The following is a 16,880-nucleotide window of genomic DNA, read 5'->3' as shown; positions in this document are numbered from 1 at the left end:
ATATCATCCAGTGTTATGACAGCCCCTCCCCACCTGGCTCCACATAAAGCACAGCTCCATGGTTGCTGAAGCTTCCATCCCTACTCCCAGACAGACCAAAGGCAGGCACAGCCCACAATGCAGGGTTGCATCCCTAAAGTAGTCCCCAGCCCATCCTACCAGGCAGGTACCTAGTCACCTCCCCCCACAGACAGACCCTGCTCCCAGCTCACCACAAAGCATAGTTATTTCCATTAATCCACAGCCACTGATTTCCTTACACAAGACTTGTATTTATTCAGTTACATTTATAGACAAACAGGTATTTCCCCTCCCCCAGGCAGCCTTAATAGCATTTTTATAAATAAACATTTAGTGCTGGGAGCTTGCCAGCTTCTTCGACAGCAAAGTGCACCATGGTACAAGGTGGGAGGTGGACCCCATCCCTACTCCACCTGGGACCATCTTGCACCAGTTTCCAGAGTCCAAATGCAGCAGGGCAGGAGATGAACCCAGTGAAAGTGCTGAGACCTGGCAGCACTGAGTCCCTCAAGAGCAAGGACATGTCCTGCAGCACCATGTGGCACTGCCAGGACATCCCCGCATCCCAGAGACAACAGAAGCTGCTCACTCTGCAGAGCCAGGCAAGGGTCCTCTCCCCCAGCTCCTTAATAGAAAAAAAGTTCAGGAAAAGGCTACAACTTCTCTCAGCTTCATCCTCACAAGCAAGACTCCATCCCTCAAGCAGTCTTACAGTGCCAGAGCAGCAGCTCTCCAGCCTAGTGTCAGCATTGAATGAGGCACAACAGGAGGGCAAACAGCACCACTCAAGCCAACAACATGAGGAAATGGGAGTTTGGGTCAGAGTTCAGGGCAACCCAAAGTCTTTCAGGCATTGCTGGCCCCACAGGGGCTGTGCTGAGGACCTCCAGCACATCACCACTTTGGTGTCCATTGATAGCATCATAGAGCCACTCAGAGGAAGGGCTGTCCAGGTACCAGTACTTCCTTCCTGGGGGGAAGGAGCAGCCCCCAGCATTGCTGTGCTTCCCCTTGTGGTAGAAGGCTCACCAAGACATGTCCATCCTGCTGTGCCAGCACCACATGCCAGTGATGCTGTGTACTCTGCGCCAGGCTGTCCCACTGCTCTGCAATCCATATTGGTGACCTTGATGAATTCTAGTGCCACAGAGCTGACACATCTTCCGTAGCTGGCCATCAGGCAGGGAAGAACCGTGGTTGGACAGCAGGATAGTGCAAAAATGGTGCAAGGACAGTGCTTGGTCCTACCAACACAGGACAGAGGATAGACTTGGACAGTCCCACATGCCCCATTTCAGTCCTCTTCAATCCCTTTGGCAGGGCTGCAATCTTCAACATGGGCTCCTACTCTTCTTTACACATTGCACACAGTGAAGGTCTCTCAGGACCCCAGAGGGACTCATAAATAGGGAACTACAGACTCAACATTGCTTGATACACACAACTTACACAGTACAGGGTAGGGGAAAGAGCCAGAGATAACCCCAGAGCACATCAGCATCTGTCCCAGATGGTAGCAGTCACAGCCTGGGCTTGTCACGGACAACCCTTCGCTTGGAGCTGTAGAAGTCTGGAGGGCAGGAAGAGAGGGTTAAAAAAATGCCTCCAGCCCATCAGAAGCAGCAGAAGCTTCCCATGTCAGCACCCCAAAACCTAGCCCAGGGATGCTTCATCTTAGAGCCACCTATCAAAGCCATGAGTTCCAGGAGAGAATAGCCTCCACCATCTCTTCTCCCAGGAGTGACTGTTCTGAACTGTATTTTCACCTTGATCCTGAGGACAGGCTCAGGTCATGGGAACTGAAGCTGATGAACTGTCCTGGGTCATTTTGAGTCACAAGACCTCCAACCCTGGTGTGAACTCACTGCCCACCCCTCAGCAATCAAAGGAACCCCAGTCTGCAGCCTTTCCCCTTGGAAGACAGGTTCCACTTCCCCAGGAAAGATGAATGAAGATCCCATGGCCAGGAGTCAGACAAGGCTCTTGCACCTAATCCCCTCCACCTGTCCCTACCAGGATGGTCATGACACCAGCAATGACACTGAGTACACAGGAGGACACCAAAACTCACCTTTAATGGTGGCCTGCCCACGTTTCAAGTGTTGTGGAGAACCAGCCCTGCCAAACTCTGAGCTCTGCTGAGATGCCTCAGCATGAGACCCACCAAGATGGTCCTTAGATGGGACCTTGTGAGCCAAGGAGCTCCTGCACTCACTGCTGGTGGCCTTGCCAAGGTTGAGGATCTCCTGGGAAGGCTGCTCAGCCAGGAGTACCCTCTCCCACTTGAAGTGTCCTTCCAATGGTGTCTCTGTCTCAAAGTTGAAGTTCCAGCGGTGCTGAGCTTCTTCCAGGTGTTGCCTCAACAGATCTTCAAAGTCATTCTGGAGCTGGTCGTGGTCCACAGGGCCAAAGAGGTTCCTGCACACCTTGCTACTGCATGGCACCTGCCCAGCCCTGCTCTGCGACAGGGGCATCGTGGCAGCTGGGAGGAAAGCAGAACAGGTTAGAGGGTGTTGGGTGAGCCATGAGCAAGCCAAAGGGCTGACACATCTACTGCCAGGGCAAAGCAGCTTGCAGCCAGGGTGGGACTTGCTGGGCAGCAAAACAGCCTAGAGTGGAGCCCCTGTCTGCCAACACTCGTTCTGGGCTTTTAGTGGTGTCTTGGTCATAAACTCAAACATAAATGAAGTCAAACACAGCCTGGAGTGATTCAGAGAGATGGGGAAATGTACAAGTGTTGTCATTCCCCATTCCTCTTCCAGCAGGTGAAGCCCTGCCATGGCAGAGCATCCAGCACCTCAGTCTAAAATCCCACCTCATTCCCATTTCCATACAGTCACAAAGACTCAGGCAGGCACACATGCAAGTGAAGCAACCGGATGTTTTTCTGGCTAGTTTCTTCATCTCAAAAACCCAGGCTCAGTGGCAAGGAAGCCTTTTAAGCAGCTGCAAGAACATGCTGCAAGTTTGATCACTTTTAACCAATTTGTCAACTCTAAGAAGCTGTTGGGTAACCAGGGGCAAGACCCCGTTTGTTTTTTCCAAATTAATGCTAACAGCCTTGACCTTCAAGGTAAGCGGCAAAGGCTTCCATTCCAAGCAGCCCTCCCCTGACACATGTGTGGGGCTAATGGATCCCCTGCACCACCCACCATTGTGAGATCAGCTTTGTTATCATAGCAAAACCAACACCACTCTGGGATTAACGGCTTTTGGAACTCAATCCCACTTTGGCAGCTGTGTTCACTAGATCTGGTTAAAAAAGGATTCACAAACACACAAAAATCCCTTCATGCAAGACAGCTTTGCCATTTCTCACCCCACCTGAGATCCCCAAAGCCAGGACCCCAACAGACCCCCAGACATGCACCCTTCCAGACTTCCCCCAGGATAGGGGGTGAGCCTCCTGTCCCCAGCCCCAGCAGCTGGGAAGGTCTAGGGAAGATCTGTCCTAGCCCAGGTCCCCACCACACATCACCACCCAGGCAGCCGGCTCAGCACACCCAGGGGCTGCCGGAGGGCCCCCAGACGGGGTCGCCCCGACCCTCTGCCCTGCTCCCACCCCACAGTGAGCATCCCCGAGGAAAAACAGAAATGCAGCTTCCTATCCGCTGGCAGCCACAGCGCGAGCAGGGTGACCTCATCGCGAGGCAAGTCCCAGCATGTCCGGGCAAGCCCCGGCAGGTACCGGGCAGGGGACATGTTCCGACACCCGGCCCGGCCACCCTCAGCCCTGCCCGCCTCCGCCACGCCTCGAGGTCCCCATCCTCCAGCCGCCGCGGGGGCCTGGGTGCCACCACGCAGCTTCGGCCTGAGTCACGGCTGCGGGCGGCCGAACGCGGAAGGACCGGGGCCAGGTCGCCGTCCCCTCCCACGGGGGTGGCTCCGCTCCGCAGCCTCCCCAGCTCCACGGGCCGGGCCGGCAGGTGATGCGGGCGCACGGTCGGACCTCGTCCGGCGAGGCCGAGACGCTCCCGGGCGCGGCGAGCGACGACCCCCTCGTCCCCCTCCCGGCCCCGCTGGCACCTGCGGCACCGGGACCTGCCCGCTCCCGGTCCCACCCGCTCGCTGCGAGGAGATCCTGCACCCGGCAGCGGACGCGACGCTAAGCCCGGGGAAGGGGCAAAGGGCGCCGCGCTCACGGCGCCAACGGCCCGGAGTGGGGAAGGGGCTCCCGCTCCACCGCCCCCGGCTCGGCTGGGGCGAAGGATGCTCTGCGGCCCGCCGCCACCGGGGGGCGAGCGCCACCCGGCGTCGGGCCACCCTAAACCCGGCCGCCACCTCCCCGCTCCCCCGTTACCGGCGCACAGCCACCGCCCTCCCAGCGGCAGCGGCGAGGAGGAGCTGCTGCTGCTGCTGCTGCTGCTGCTGCCGCCGCCGCCTCCTCCTCCTCTTGCAGCCTAACCCCGGCGAGCACCAGTACCCGCAGGGCGATGCGGCCCGCACCGAGCGCCACCGCCGCCGCACTCACCCTCGCGTCGCCGCTCCCGTCGCTGCCCGGTGCCGCTCTCCGCCCTTTATAGCGGGGCGGGGCGGGCCGGGGCGGTGCCTCCCGCCGCTCACGGAGTCTCCCGGGATTTCCCCCCCGCCCCCGCGTCTCGGCCCCACCCCGGCCCCGACCCGGGGCGTCCGGGGGGATGCGGGGCCTGCCGGACAGGGGACGCGGGGCGATGCGGGAACCCCCCATCAGCGGATGCAGGAAACGGGGGCCGCGGGGCCGCCCCCTTGCCAAGCAAGAGACGCTGGGATCTTCAGCAACGGCGTTTTTGCTGGCTGGAGGGGGCTCCGCATCCCACCGCGGTCTTTCCTGGGCCGCTGGAGGGCGGAATTCAAATGGGAAGGGGAATGATGGAGTAACGCGGGGCGGCTCTCGCTGCCCCTCGGGTGTTCGGCTCGGGGGTGATGCACCCCTTGTCCCCAGGCACTGCCTAGCCCTGTCCTGGGCTGCAGGTCTGCCCCTGGCCTCTCCTGCGGGGTTTTCATCCAGAGGGCCGGGCTCTGCTCCGCCAGCGGAGCCCCTGCACCGGGCTGCACCAGCGAATAGTTTTGGGGAAGCATCCGATGGTCTGAGTCCTGCAGCTTCCCAGACAAGGGCGAGGAGGAGTAACAAGTCTGTGCACGTCCTGCAGGAAACTGTGGGAAGTATCTGGAGGGATGTGTGGCTGGAAAATGCATCCAAGTTCACGCACACGAAAGGTCCAAAACCAGGGCAGCTTCCATTGGGGTTAAAGCAGAGAGCACCCACCCCTGTGCTGTGCTGGGGCCACGTCTGCCCTAAAGCACCAGAGTCAATGCCTTCAGGGTCAGCTTGCCTGTGATGCACAGGGACGGGCTCTGCAGCATCCCCTCAGCATGACATAAACTGCCCAGGCACCTTGGACATGATGATTTGGGCAGCAAGGGTGCAAACATAGTACTCTCCTTTGGGGTACAATAAGATGACAGCACGATTTCAAGAGGCATACAAGGCCAGATTCAAGCTCTCATTTGCAGGCACTCCTCAAGAGCACCAGGCACCCCATGACTGGTGGGTGCTGGGGGCTGAGCCCTCCCAGCAGCAGGACCCTCAGCATGCAAAAACCCCATGCATTTCCTGTCTGGACCAGCAGCTTCCACCTAGCCCAAGCAGCCAGAGATTATGTTTGGGCATGTTTGGCTGGAGGCAGCCACACACTGCAGCAGTATTTTCCAGTGCTGGTCCCCACTGCAGCACAGGACCTGGCCAAGACATTCATATTCAGGTTGGCTCCCTCCGAACAGGCAGGATGGGATGGGGAGGAAAGGTCCCTGCAAGCCTCTCGGGAATATGAAAGCATCCTAAATTAATATTGCACATTGCAGAAAATCCATCCTGGCAAAGCTGGGGGCTGAACCCAAATGCTGCCAAATCACTGGAGTTTGATCCACTGTTAATGTTTTTGGGGCTCAGTGGGAGATGCTGGAAGCTTGCTGTCCAGCACACGCACAACTTAACAGGCTCCAGTGCAGTTTTTTGAGCCTCCCCCTCAGGCTGAAAACAAGCACTACAAATTCAACCTGTCCTCCTGTTTGTAATACACAGAGACAACAGGCAAACTGGAGCAGCCTTTCCTTGCAGGGAAGCCGTTCCCATTGTTCTCCCATGAGATTTTTGCTCCTGGTTGCAGGAGCACCTTTCAGCAACACAATGTGTTTCACTGTGCATCATTTCCTTGCCAACTGCCAGTGCTGCTCAAGCTGAAGTTCACTGGTTTACTTCCTCTGGATGTCAAAAAGATGTGCTCAGAACCGAAGGGAAGCCCAACGCCGGCCCAACCACAGCAGTGGTGAAGTGTGCATCCTCCCCAAGTAGTGCAGTCTCCAGCTGCCACCTGGGGCTCTTGGATGGAGAAGCACTTACCAAGAGGATGCTCACTGTTTAAGTGAGCTCTTTTTCATAAAAGACTCCCAAATACAAGGGGAAAAAAAAAGTAAAAAAAAAAAAAAAAAAAAGAGAGAATGAAGCTGTCAAAGCTGGCAGCTTTTTAAAGCAGCACCTGATTGGCAGATGAAGGAGTGGGCTTGCTTTTGCAATCTGCAGCAAACTCCAGCAACTGCTGATGTGAGAGTGAGTGAGTGATGCTGCAAAGAAGGATTAGAGAAGCAAAGTGATGTGAGACAACCAACCAACATGATTGGCTGATGTGAATACCCCCAGTTACAGTTGGAGGGGCATGTTCCAGGACCAACCTAGCAAGTGGCTCCGTAACAATGGCCAGGAAGTTTTGTTGGGATGGGCTTAGGGTCCCCAGGGTGAGGGTGGCTCACTCCCTCAGGTCCTAGTGCTGGGATCAGTGGCTGAGCTACACCTGCAGGCTCTGGCTGTGTGGAGCCAGCACCCCAGGGGAGGAAGCAAAACAGCAGCTGTAGAGACCTACACATAGTGGGTTGTTGGAAATGGGAAGTGGGGAGAGAAATGGTGTCAGGGTCTGGGTCAGACAGTCCATGGTCAAGTCTGCAGTGGCATCATCAGAAAAAAAGGGGGGGAAAAGTGTGATTAATGCAGAAGGCAGTACAGGAACTAAAGAAAACCCCAAAGGTGACTCATGATGTTCAATCCCAACAACACGTAGGAGGAACAGGTCAGAGGCACAGCACCAGGGACCAGGAGTGGTGTGTGGACAGGCAGAGAGTTTCCTTCTCACCCTCTTTTTACAGCCACACCATCAGAGCTGTCACCTCTCCTGTCCCAGCCTCACCCACTTGTCCCAAACCCCCATGGTGTGATCATGGGAAAATCCTTTCTTGCAATTTGCTTGCAAAACAGATCCTAAGGGCTGAAGGCAACAGTGATATATGAAATTAATGCACATTTCATAACCTTCAAAGTATCCTTCTTCCAAGCCATTGAATGCACTTAAATACAGAAAGGCTGTTGCCATCTGGGATGGGAAATCCTTGGGAGCTTTTCCTCTCCACACAGCTCACTGCAGGTAAGTCCTAGCAGATGTCAAGGGAAGAAGAAGCTGCTTCAGACGTATGCAAATAAATTATTCACAGTAGGCAGAGGTGCGTGAGTCAGCCTGTGCTCAGTGCTGGGATGGCCGGGGCAGTGACAGGGGAGCATGCCTGAGCACATTTCCTCTCAGACCGAGTTTTGTCCTCTCCAGGGACGTGGTGAGCAGCACCCTGGTGCTGGGGGATGCAGAGGGAAGGGGGAAATAATCTGAGATGGGTGAAGAAATTGGGCTTCAAACACTGAGAATGGGGTAAGTTGGGAATTGTTGAGCCACGGGCATCTGCCTAAAGTAATCCTCAGCCCAAACAGAAGAATGAAGCTGGCAAAACATTGTGCCAAGAAAGGACCTCTTGGTGGGTGAGATGCTGAAGTCTCCAACCCATGTTCTTAACTGCTTTAAATGCACTCAGAGACCTACATGGGAGAATGTTATATAGGCTGAATACAAAATGTCATTAATATATCAGCATGTGATTGACCTGGAAACATTTACCCAGGCAAAAGCCAGAGGTGATCATAGGAACCAAGTGATCCAGAGTTTTTCACCCAGCCGTCCTCAGCAGCAGCAGCAGGGAAGCTGGTTTGGAAATCTGATGGTTGAAGGGCCAAGTGAAACAAGGTTTGTCAGAAAATTTAATATTCCTGTTAGAGCAACCAAATTAGCTGGAAGAAATGGAAAAGTCCCAGGCAGATGAGTCTCCTTCAGGTCTTTTGGGATGAATTTTTCAATGACAGGTTAGGGCACACTGTGCTATTCTTCAAGGCAGGATAAACTCAAGCCCTACAAAAGCCTAAATTTCTGTCCACAGAAACAACCTGATCATGGGGAAACTGAGACCACCTCAGCTGTTCTTTTGCAATTTCTCCATGACCTAAAAGAAAGCCCCTTGATCATATCTCCCAGTGAAGAGTCCTGCATGCCCCAAAGAGCCCTCTCCCCTCTGCCAGGGGTTGTGACATGGAGAGCAAGGACAAGCTCCTGGCCTTGGGTGTGCGGTCCTGCAAAATGCACCGCACAACACCTGAAAGATCAGCTGGGGCTGTCACCCACCTCCCATGGGGTATGAAACATTCTTTACTCATAAGAATACCCAAAGCAGTTGTGAAATCACCCAGCTCAGAAAAGCAGTGTTTGATATGCACTTAGTATAGGTGTAAGATGCCCAGCTGTAAATGAAGCCATGAATATGCATGCACTAAAAACCTGCTTCAGCAAGATTCAAATCTCCAAGATTTTATCATTATTATTATTATCTCTACTAACAAGCTTTTTTCTTTTAAGTAGGAAATATGAAGGCTCTTAATGAAACACTCATGCTCCAGCAAAAGTCTAAATGAACCCAGTGTTCAGCTGAATGGCATTTATATCCTGGTGAAGGCTGTTTTCCCATCAGCTCTTTGAAGTGCCCAATTAAGTGATTTCATACTAATAGGATTTTCCCAGGAAAGAAAGACAAGAATGACAAAACGCTGAACGCTTGATTAACTCTGCCCCTAAAACAACTTGGATCATGTTAATTGAATGTTTTCCTGCCATATACAGCTCTTGTTTGCTCCATTTATGAAGGCATTTTGATGAGACACCAGACCCAGCAGAGTGGAAATAGAGTCCCAGCAAGCACAAATGAGGGATGAGACAGTTCCTAAAACAAAGCTGTTGCATAGTGGAAATATGCTGGGAGCTAGGCTATGAATTGTTCATTTCATTTAGCCCCTCACTCATTTTCATCCAAGAATGATTTTAGCCTCATTCATAGTCATTAACGTAATTGCTTCACTGACTTTCCATGAGCAGCTTGGAAACTTTGTGTTGGTTTTTGTCGTTGTTTTTTTGTTTTGTTTTGTTTTGTTCTGTTTTGTTTTTGTTTGTTTTTTTTTTTTCAGCTGGCTGCAAAGGGCCTCATTGTTCATCATCCTGCAAGGGCAGCAGGGAGTACCTGGCTTCAAACCTCATGCTTGAGTTGTTATTCGCTTGCTGCTTCCAGAGTCTGAAGTTCCCATTAGATGAAGAGGATTCAAAAGACTGGGGCCACAGCTAACAGCAGAGCCTTGCTCTGCCAAGAGTGCTTATACCCAGATATACCAGGACATAGCCCAGCTTTTGGCTCTTCAACACTTACCTTTTTGAAAAATTCCTTGCAGGGAAAAAGGTCAATCCAGAATGTTCACAGATTCCCAGTCTCAAGCCAGCTTCTCCTTGCACACAAGCATGGCTTTCTGTCAAGGAGGCAGTGGGTGGGAGGATGACCGGGACAACTCCAGCCCAACCGGGACCTTCCACATGGCAGGATTCCTCACAGGTTGTGTACAAGCAACCAGTGTGTAGGCTTGTGGTGCAAAATCTGTGATTTCCAGCCTTCGGCATCTCCCACTGCAGGCGTGTGATGCACGGGTGTGGGAAGCTGGTGATCCATGCAACCTCCTCCCACCGGACAACACATGTACCACAGAGCTGCTAATGGAGGGTATGTTTCTGTGCAAACCATGGATTTGCTTGAAATCCACCGAGAGCACAATCTGGCCCTTTATAGCCATGCATGAGAAGGATGTTACTATGGAGAGCTGTTGACTAACGCTTGCTCACAATGTGTGCTTTAAAAGCAATCCCTGATTTGGTGGAGCACTCTCCACCCAAAGCAGTCAAACAGAACGGCACCTGTGAGAGAAGTGGCTCCATTCTTGATAGCTCTTGACACCCTGACCTGAGCTTGCCCATGCAGGAACCCCAAACCACAGTTCTGGAGGATGTGTGTCAGCCTTCTCATCCTCTTCAGTAGTATCTCACCACTTGTCAGCATCTCTCCCCTTGTGTCACACCTTTCAGGAATTCACCATGGACAGGCAGACAGATGGCTGTCTTGTTGTCTTGCACAGTGACTCAGCTGCACAGTCCTGTATGGCGCAGAGGTCACGGGAGGGGACGGCTGTGCATTTACAGCTTCCAATAAAGCCATCGGCAATAACATGACAACCGCCACCCTGGCGCCAGGGAAAGGCTTGGTTAACTTCCCTTTTTACGTGTCCATCATATACAGCAGCAATACACCCCAGATTGAGGCTCTGGTGGCCTTGATACTGAGCATGGGCACACAAAGCTGTGCCTGAGCTTGGTGGTGGGGATGGTGGAGTTCTGCCCATCTCCAGCAAAGGAAGATGATAGTTGGGGTTTTCCTGGCGCTGATACAAACCCTTTTCCTTTTAGTTTCAGCCCCTCTCACTAGTTTGTGCCTTGTCTGTGAGAATTTATGTTGAACCAGGGAAAGGAAATTTGCTGAATCTTGCAGCTGCTGTCAGTAATGCAACAGAGATGTTAAAAACATTCCACACTTAGCTGCCAGCAGTGACCCTGTGCCAGAGCCCTTCCTGTCCTGCTGTAACAAACCTGGGCTTTGTAGAAGACCAAAAGATCTATAGACAACCATAATATTCCTGAAAGACAGCAGGAGGGAGGCAAAGAGAGGCTGTGAAACAGGAATCATGAAAACCTGACAACGTCCATGGAATTGGTTAAAAAATACCTCACTGGTCCCTATCAAACTGACATGCTGCAGGGGAACTCCTGATACCAAAGTTGGTGAACATTCAACCATGAGTTTCTGTGCAGGACATGTTAACCAGGCAACTAGAAGAATTAATATTGGCAGGAGCACCAGCATACCACACCTGAGCCCTATCTCTTGCTGTGGAAACCTCCTCCCAAAAAGCTTATAATAGTAATGCATGAAAAGACTATCAATTCACCACTTGCTAGCACCAGGAAGCACTGCGTCCAGCTGGACAGCATTCTACAGTAACCTACTGTGCTTGCATGTGACAGCAAATAATGTCAATATTAGTCAGAAATGACTGACTGCAAATATTTTAGAGCAAACAAGAACTCCAAATCTGTCTCGAGAAGTGGGGGAAACGCTGGTTGGAGCAGCAGACCTTCCTCGCAGACACATTGCTGTCCACATGCTCATGTAGCTTCCTGAATATTCATGAGCAAAGCAGCCTATGCAAACGGCAGAGATAATGCTCCTCTCTCACATCTGGCAGCAGTGATCTTACAGCCAGCTAAAAAGTGACACCCAGGGTGACAGGGTGCCCCACCCTGATACTGCTGCCCCACCCTGATACTGCTGCTCCAGATGCAGAAGCTGCAGCTCTCCAAGGGCCTTTCCCACAAAGGCCCACATTGCAGTGCGCTGCATGATGATGACAGAGGTGCTACAATGGCTGGCAGCTTGGCTGCTTGTGCTGGGCACTGCTACGGCACTGCATCTGCTTCACAACTTGGCAGCACATTTACATGTTGACCACGGGCATGCCCAAGGCAGGTGGAGAACAGTCTTAATCTGATTGTACAAGGATTAATCCTAGGATAACACAGGGAAGCTGTGGAGCAATACCACTAAAAGTGGTGGCAAAATGTGGCTGAGGATGGATGCTTCCCGTTTTGGATTTATTCACTCCCTAAAATAAACAAACAAACAAACAAAAAACCAGCTATAGTCCTACAATCCTACTTTAAGGACCAAGAAGAAACACACCTCTTGAGTGAGTGTGATGATTTGTTGAACTAACAGCAATGTCAGCTACTAAAACTATTAAATAATAGATGTATGAATCACTTGGGAACATAGTGTTCTTGTTAAATAGTCTATTTTATATTTGCCTGGATCTGCTGTTTATTTAGTCCACATTTATTTGACCAGCAATAATGGGATATATATAATGGTAGTGCCTGGGCAACCCAAGAGAACAGCTTAAGTGAGATTTCAGAAATGAAACAGAAAACTGAAACAGTATTTCTAGGAACTCAGAATGCTTTCTACAACAGCCAGCAGGTTGGGATTCTGCTTCAACCTCAGCAATTGTTTTATGAAATGACTTTAATAGTTTTTACTTGAAAACCGTAGTTTGTCTATTTTCGGGAGGTTGAATTGTGAAACTGGAGCTAGCTGCATCACAGTGACAGGGAAACAGACCCTTTATGGCAGGTCTCTCTCTCTCTCTCTCATATGCCAGGTACTCTCACCATGGGATCTAAGGTTAAACCTGAGCTACTGGAATTGCCCTTTGGCCTTGTTTGCATAAGGGGTTGGTACTCCTTTTTTTTTTTTTTTTTCCTTTTCTATTTAAGTGACACTGTGCTACATCAGCACCAAAATAGGACATTTCATGATGGTGACTGTAACCCCAGGTTTGGGGACACATTTTGGGAACACTGATTAAGAACAGTAGAAATGGGAGAAAGTTGGTCAAACATTCAGATGCTTTATGGAAATTTATGTCACATGATGACAGGACACTGACATCCTGTCGTGATGAGACTGTAAATGAAAGAGAGTAATATTGGGAATCTGTCTGAAAAGACATCATGTTAATAGCAAAAGAAACAGTGCAGAACTGCTAGGGTACTCTTCATTTCCATTGGTGAATTCTGCTGACAGGTCCCCACAGAAGTGCAGACACTCAGAAAAAATGCTTCATCTGCCAGTCGAGGAAACGGGGGCTGCTGCAGGAGGACCCAACGGCACTGCACATTTTTTCTGATGTTTTCTTTGACCCCAAATGACAAGAAGTACAAGAACAGAGAGAACAAACATGCAAGTGATTTCTCTCAGGAATATATTTTAGTTCTTGGTGGGGCTGGACTACAGAGTAGCACAGCTCTAAGAACACGTTCATTTTGGAGACAAACAGCAGCAGCTCCCCAAATGTAGCTGCAACAGAGTTTTGCTAACTAGAATCCCTGTTACTATTTTAGAAGGCTGCAATTGCTCACCCAAGCATGAACCTGGTGAGCAGAACATCTAAGACTGGTGGAACAGATCCCATTGAAATAAAGTGTATTTAACCTCTCCATTTCCTTAGTGCAAGACATTCTTAAAATTATCTTCTCCGTCATAAGTAAAAGGCAGCATGTACATAAGAAAAATCCTTTTCTTAACAAAACCATTTGTAAACACTGCTCTCCATAAGGGACAGTGTGAGAAAAACCACACACAAACATGAGGTAGTTACATAGTTTAAAATGCCTCTAGATGCGTGTAGATATTGAACTGATGTACATCTGAAGAACTCAGATAATACTAACCTCAGGATGTTTCTGACAGGCAAAAGGAGTTGTAAACCTCTCCCAAAATTAGAAACACAGCTTTAAACATTTGCATGAGAACCATGACACCCTGTAACAGGTCACCATAGCATATTCCCTCATCATCCTGGAGCGTTGGAGCAGCAGCATCTCTTGAGATTCCAGGTACAAGCAACTCCATTCTGCCTAGGAATCACTGGACAGTGTGCTTGTCCTGTTTGTAACAGGGCAGATAACGTAAGTGGCTTTCTGGTTTTAATAATCTTTGTGGAGAGACAAGGGATGTTCCTGGCACTAGAAAGTGAATAGAAATATTTCCTTGTGAATTTATTTTCAAAGCAGACTTTTTAAATACAAGCCACAATGCTCTCTACCTGTAAATAGTGTTCCCAGTCTGGCTACCCTGTTACTGAAACAAACTTAAAGGCTTAAATTCAAGAATGCGTTCTTGAATTAAAAATAAGTGCTAACTATACCCTAGGAGACGGGCTGTACACAGCTTAGCCTTTATAGGTTTCCCATTTTTCTCTAAAAGCTGCTGATTTTGTTCCCCATCAAAAAACACCTGATTAAATAAAAACAGGATGATATCAAAAGTCCTGATCCACCTTCCTCATTCAAATGAGTAAAACATGAAGTCATCAACCTGAGACTGACAACTATTCCCAGTTCTGCAGTCCCTTGCACGTGAAAACCACGATCTGCTTCTCCATAGCACACACTATCACCAGAGCTTCAGATTTTTTACCCTCTTGCCTCATCATCAGCTAAAACTACTGAAGACTACTTGTCCCCTGCTTTTCCCTCCCTCAACTTAACCATAAGAGGAAGCACGATGCCAGCAGAAACTGGCTCCCAGGCAACAAGAGGTGCAACCCTTCTATAAATCAAGCCTTGGTAGAAGCACATATTAAAAAAGGGAACACAGCTGTGTGGCACATATCTCAGCCCTTGGCTGCCTTTCATCTAATAAACATCCCCAGAGGAGATGGTCCGATAACATTTTACTACCAAACTTGATTCTGAAACAGTAGCTGTTGGTCTGCAGGGCACTAGCGCCACCCAGCCAGCCACAAGGCCACCCTGACCTCTGCTGGGGGATCACAACAGTGCATGGCAGAACCCCGTTCCAGCCTGCCTCTTCAAGGCTCAAAGCTCCACTTCAGCTTGGAGCCTGATGCTTTCCATGTGCTTCAGCTGATACACAGGCTCCACTTTCCCTGGAAGAGAACAGAACAAGCCATACCACCTGCCCCTTAAAGTACACCACCAAGAATTATAGGTCACATTTAAACTTCTACCTTGATCAGCAGCAGTTGTTTTCCGCTAGCAGCATTCCCCCCCATAGGAATAATCACACTGTAAAATTAGCAGAGCTCATCCATCTGTAACATTTAAGCTTCCTGCCCTCCATGCGTACTGATTTTAGACCTATGTATGCCTTCTGCACAACACACACCTTTCCTGCTTTTCTGTGAACACAAGTTTGCTTATGCTTATATGGGTTTGGGCCAGTGGTTCCATTAAACTCTTAGACAAGAATACCAAGTAGTTGCAGAAAAATAAGAAGTATGATAGACACCATACACCAGTAGCCAAGCTTGCAACACATCTGGTACCTCTGACAACTGCTTAGTGCATATAATCCCCTTTCACCTATGTCCTTTCTAGGCAGCCTGCAAAGCAACATAATTTCCTTCCAAAAGCTTTGAATCCAAAGCCACTGCCATAATCTTATCCCCAGGTGGATACAAGTGAAGGAAATTAAACACAAGGTTGGTTGGGTAGGATGGATTTAATCTAGATGCACATGATCAGAACTGATGTAGCTCATCTCTTGGATACAGAAAAAAGAGCTGTTAAGCAGTTCAGGAGCTCTCATTACATTTGTCCCATGCTATGGTTTTTACACTGAGTAGACTCTTCATGCAAAGCTTGTTAATAGACCAACAGTTTCAAAACTGAAATTTGCATCTCGAATTATTACTAATCCACATATAGGATGCAAGAAAAAAATGTTATGAACTTTTCAACCTCCAGTTAGTTTTCCGAGTAAGCATTACAGAACTCACTGTGTTAGGCAAGAAGTCAAGCTGCCATTTTCTAAGCTCATCTAGGCTGGAATTATATGCAAGGGATAGGGAAATAGGCCCTGCCCATCCGAGTTGTGAGATGGTATGGAACAAAGTCACAGTTTCAAATTAAATGGAGACAGTGACCTGCACCTTACAACCTGAACAGCATTTTTAACAGCTTACTGTTATAGGTGTGTTAGCCTATATTCACCATACCTCCTTCTTTCTCCATACTGCAAAGTGCTTTTAACTGGAACCAAGATCCAACTCTAAGAACCAAGTGCATGTTCTGTAGTGCAAAGGGATAGCAGGTACTTGAGTTAAATACTGAACAACAAGTTGTAACCAAAACTTTAATCCCAAGGATCTCACAAAAAGACATTTTACAAGTGACATGAAAATTCTTGTACAGTAAAGAAATGTTTAATTCATAACTTTTACAATGTACCATTACACATTCAACACATCCACTCCAGGTGTCAGTTCTGTGGTACATTTGGTCTATTCAGAGATTCTGGAACAGACAGTCAAGCTATCATCTATTTAAGAAGTACTCTAGTCATATGAGGTACAAAATTAACTGACCCTACAGCTAAAAGTTTATATGTCATATTATAAAGTAGCTCAGTTCCAGATAATTGGAAGTTGGAACTAAAACCTCTGGATAAAACTGCAGCTCAGACATTCCCTTTACATGCCACTGGCTCAACATTATTACTTCTGAGAACTGTACTATGAAGCATCTACACCTTGTTCTACACAAACACCAATCACAGCCATCATTCTGCAAACATCTTCATTGCATGCTTCCTTCCACAAGCTGAACCCCAACAAAATACACTGCAGAATGTCAAGACCAGAAACATTCTATCTGTGCAGGACTGATTACCATTCAAAAACAAACAAAAACTTATGTATAAGGGTACATTGTAAAAACTGATTAATAATACAAATCATATGATCTGCTTAGAACCATATACAGATTCACATCTTTACATTTGCCACCTGTTACAAGATACAATGAACAAAGCAAGTTCAACAGCTAAAACATTTTAAAAATGCACCAAGCTTTATGAAGTTTCAAAACAAAACAATGTTCTGTACATACTCCTGTCCTCAGATCTAATGACTTCCTGTACACAGCTCCTCCTTTAAGTCTTATTTCCTCTCATTTGACCTAGAGCGACTAAAGAAAAAAATATATTAGTTACCGAGTGCCAACAGC

At 49.1% G+C, this 16,880-nt stretch overlaps 1 protein-coding gene across 4 annotated transcripts; it reads right to left on the bottom strand.

Moving 5' to 3' along the window:
• Positions 1 to 152: 152 nt before the first annotated feature.
• CDKN1A (cyclin dependent kinase inhibitor 1A) lies at positions 153 to 4,515 on the bottom strand. Of its 4 annotated transcripts, none has more exons than XM_082778366.1 (3): positions 4,493 to 4,515; positions 2,093 to 2,503; positions 153 to 1,591 (listed from the first exon to the last, which is right to left on the bottom strand). In XM_082778366.1, exons 2-3 carry the CDS (start codon positions 2,493 to 2,495, stop codon positions 1,542 to 1,544), a joined length of 453 nt encoding a protein of 150 aa, XP_082634492.1. In that variant the 5' UTR covers positions 2,496 to 2,503; positions 4,493 to 4,515; the 3' UTR covers positions 153 to 1,541. The 4 variants fall into 4 exon arrangements, with proteins under 4 accessions (XP_082634492.1, XP_082634491.1, XP_082634490.1 ...); XM_082778365.1 differs by lacking the exon at positions 4,493 to 4,515 and adding an exon at positions 4,322 to 4,472; XM_082778364.1 differs by lacking the exon at positions 4,493 to 4,515 and adding an exon at positions 4,048 to 4,300.
• Positions 4,516 to 16,880: the final 12,365 nt, after the last annotated feature.

Source organism: Aythya marila, assembly GCF_965140915.1.
Source record: "Aythya marila genome assembly, chromosome: 24".
NCBI classification, from domain to species: domain Eukaryota; kingdom Metazoa; phylum Chordata; class Aves; order Anseriformes; family Anatidae; genus Aythya; species Aythya marila.
This window is presented reverse-complemented; position numbering and strand designations above follow the sequence as displayed.

Excerpts from the sequence above, each read along its gene's own strand:
- CDKN1A (XM_082778366.1), bottom strand. The coding sequence starts at position 2,495 with ATGCCCCTGTCGCAGAGCAGGGCTGGGCAGGTGCCATGCAGTAGCAAG. Across the intron at positions 1,592-2,092 it reads TGGGCAGGCCACCATTAAAG|ACTTCTACAGCTCCAAGCGA; the intron begins GTGAGTTTTGGT and ends CCTGCCCTCCAG.